At 35.1% G+C, this 2155-nt stretch overlaps 1 protein-coding gene across 1 annotated transcript in view; it reads left to right on the plus strand.

The window, feature by feature from the left end:
• LOC107100003 (vacuolar protein sorting-associated protein 13B-like) overlaps positions 1-2155 on the plus strand; it is a gene marked incomplete at both ends in the record, with an annotated part of 299591 nt that overhangs the window by 24893 nt on the left and 272543 nt on the right. Inside the window, one exon of the mRNA XM_015398349.1 lies at positions 607-741. Within this exon, the coding sequence (XP_015253835.1) occupies positions 607-741 (135 nt within the window). The remainder of the gene's footprint in view (positions 1-606; positions 742-2155) is intronic.

The raw sequence follows: 2155 nt of genomic DNA on the forward strand, positions 1-2155 counted from the left end.
TTTTAGAATTCTAAAAAAAAAAAGTTTTAAGGCTAACATTGCTGTTTTCTTTGACTTTATTGTAATTAACATTTTCATTTTAAAAAAGTTTGTTTTTTATAGATATTATATTTGAATTGTTTTTTTTCTGTTTTATTAAGTTTTTGCGAATTTTGTTCTTTTCCTTATTTGTTTTACAGATTATATTCTCTTCTCTTCTGGGACGGGCTTTACTTTGTTCTGCAGATGCATTCCTATTGGACTGCTTGGACGTTTACACTATTTTTGTATTGGGCTGTAAAAGTGAATGGACGATGCAATAAGTAAAACTAATGCAAAAACGGGAAGTTAAAAAGATAACATCAAATTTTTTGTAAGATGTAAAAGAATAGCTGAAACAAATCAGAAATGAATTAGAGAAAATGAGATGGTTACTTTCCCCTTCTCTTGATTAAGAACTTCAAAATTTTATTTCTGGATTGTATTATTTGTTTTTATATCCATTTACAAAACATGCTCTTTGCTTGCAATAATAATGGAACAAAATTCACTCCATACTAGAAAAGCCACATAAGAAGCTTTTTAAAGTTGCAGGACTGCATTTCATATTCCGCTTTTTTTTATTAGGTGTGAAATATCCAGGCCCGTCACCGACTCTCGAGGGCTTGGTCCAAAATCTGGAGCTGAAGTTCTGCAGCCGCTCAATGGTGAAATGTGCCTCGGGAACTGTGGGAGCTGTAAAAGTGTGCGCCAGGACCCCAGGTGTGTACAGCTGTGCCCTGTTAAAACTTTACTGCTTGTGTAGGAGGGAAAGAGTGAGAAAGACTAGACTCTTCCTTTACTTTCTTGAAGTCATACTTTTACACGCTCCACTCTGTCTCTATCCCCCCTCTCTCTTTCTTTCTTTCTTCAGTTCATGCTTTATCTTGATTCCTTTCCAGCTATATGATTCAGCTGCTGTTTTCTCCGAGGGCTCCGCCGTTGGGATGTGGTCACGTCTTTGATAGGACGGATGTTATTGAAATCGTGTCATAGCCAAAAGTTCACAAGTTCAAAAAACACACATGATGTTGGTTAGATTGGATTTAACACAGCTGAAATTATAGAAACATTTAAAGATAAAAGGGTGTGTAATAAATTTGAAAACTTAAAATAATATGACTTTCATAGAAAAATGCATAAATAAAGTAATTCACTACTTCATATACAACAGGGGATGACCCCGTTTCTGTGCAGCTGAGACTGTTTTTGCACTGAGCATGTTGGTCATAGATGGAGGGAATTAATATATTTAGGACTTGCCCTCTGACCTCTGAAAGCTCCTCAGAACACAGCAGCAATGTCCAAACTTTTTGAAAGCATTAATTTTTCATAAAGATTTCATAAATTCTCTTATTTTTGTTTTAAACTCATTGAGCATTGAATTGATCACTCAATATTTTAACAAAATAATCAAATGAGGGTCCAATTATTGCAGCTATCGTAGAGTTTTGCACGTTTGCCAGATTAAAAAATAAACCACAGCACAGTGACCATTGTTTTTCTAGATTTGTTGTCTTATTAGCAACAAGGACATGCCTCACTCCTGCTTTATTTTCCCACCTTAAATAGACCTCATTGTAATTAAACAAAAGCAAAACAAGACCGAAAACATTAAAATAATGTTTTAAATCATGTTTTACATTTTAAGAGGGTTTTTATGAAATTTTCGGTTGTTTTTGAAAGAAATTATTATTTTTGCATCATCAGCTGCCTAAACGGGCAAACCAAATTGATTTGTTTACTGATGGGGCCCACCTAAAGAGGGGCCCAAATGGCCCTTTGGCCGCACTTTGGACCCCTGCACTGGAACCACATTCACCCAAACGTTGAACAAGCTGCATGTTTATTATATTCTACCTGATTAATTTTAAAGCAACCTTAATAATAATTTAGGTTATTTATAATTCACATCACACACCATGTCTAGACATTTTATATAGACAATAAAATTAGATCATCCAGACTAGTAGCTTAAATGTTTCCCATCTAAGGAAACCCAGCTGATTGCATCCTGTGGTTGACTTTCAGTCAGCTGCAATTGTTGACTTTGCAACAGTCATATTTATTAGGGATGCACGATATTGGGATTTTGGCCGATATCCGATATGCCGATATTTTAAAACTCATGTAGCCG

Source organism: Cyprinodon variegatus, unplaced genomic scaffold (assembly GCF_000732505.1).
Source record: "Cyprinodon variegatus isolate N-32 unplaced genomic scaffold, C_variegatus-1.0 Scaffold929, whole genome shotgun sequence".
Taxonomy (NCBI): Eukaryota; Metazoa; Chordata; class Actinopteri; order Cyprinodontiformes; family Cyprinodontidae; genus Cyprinodon; species Cyprinodon variegatus.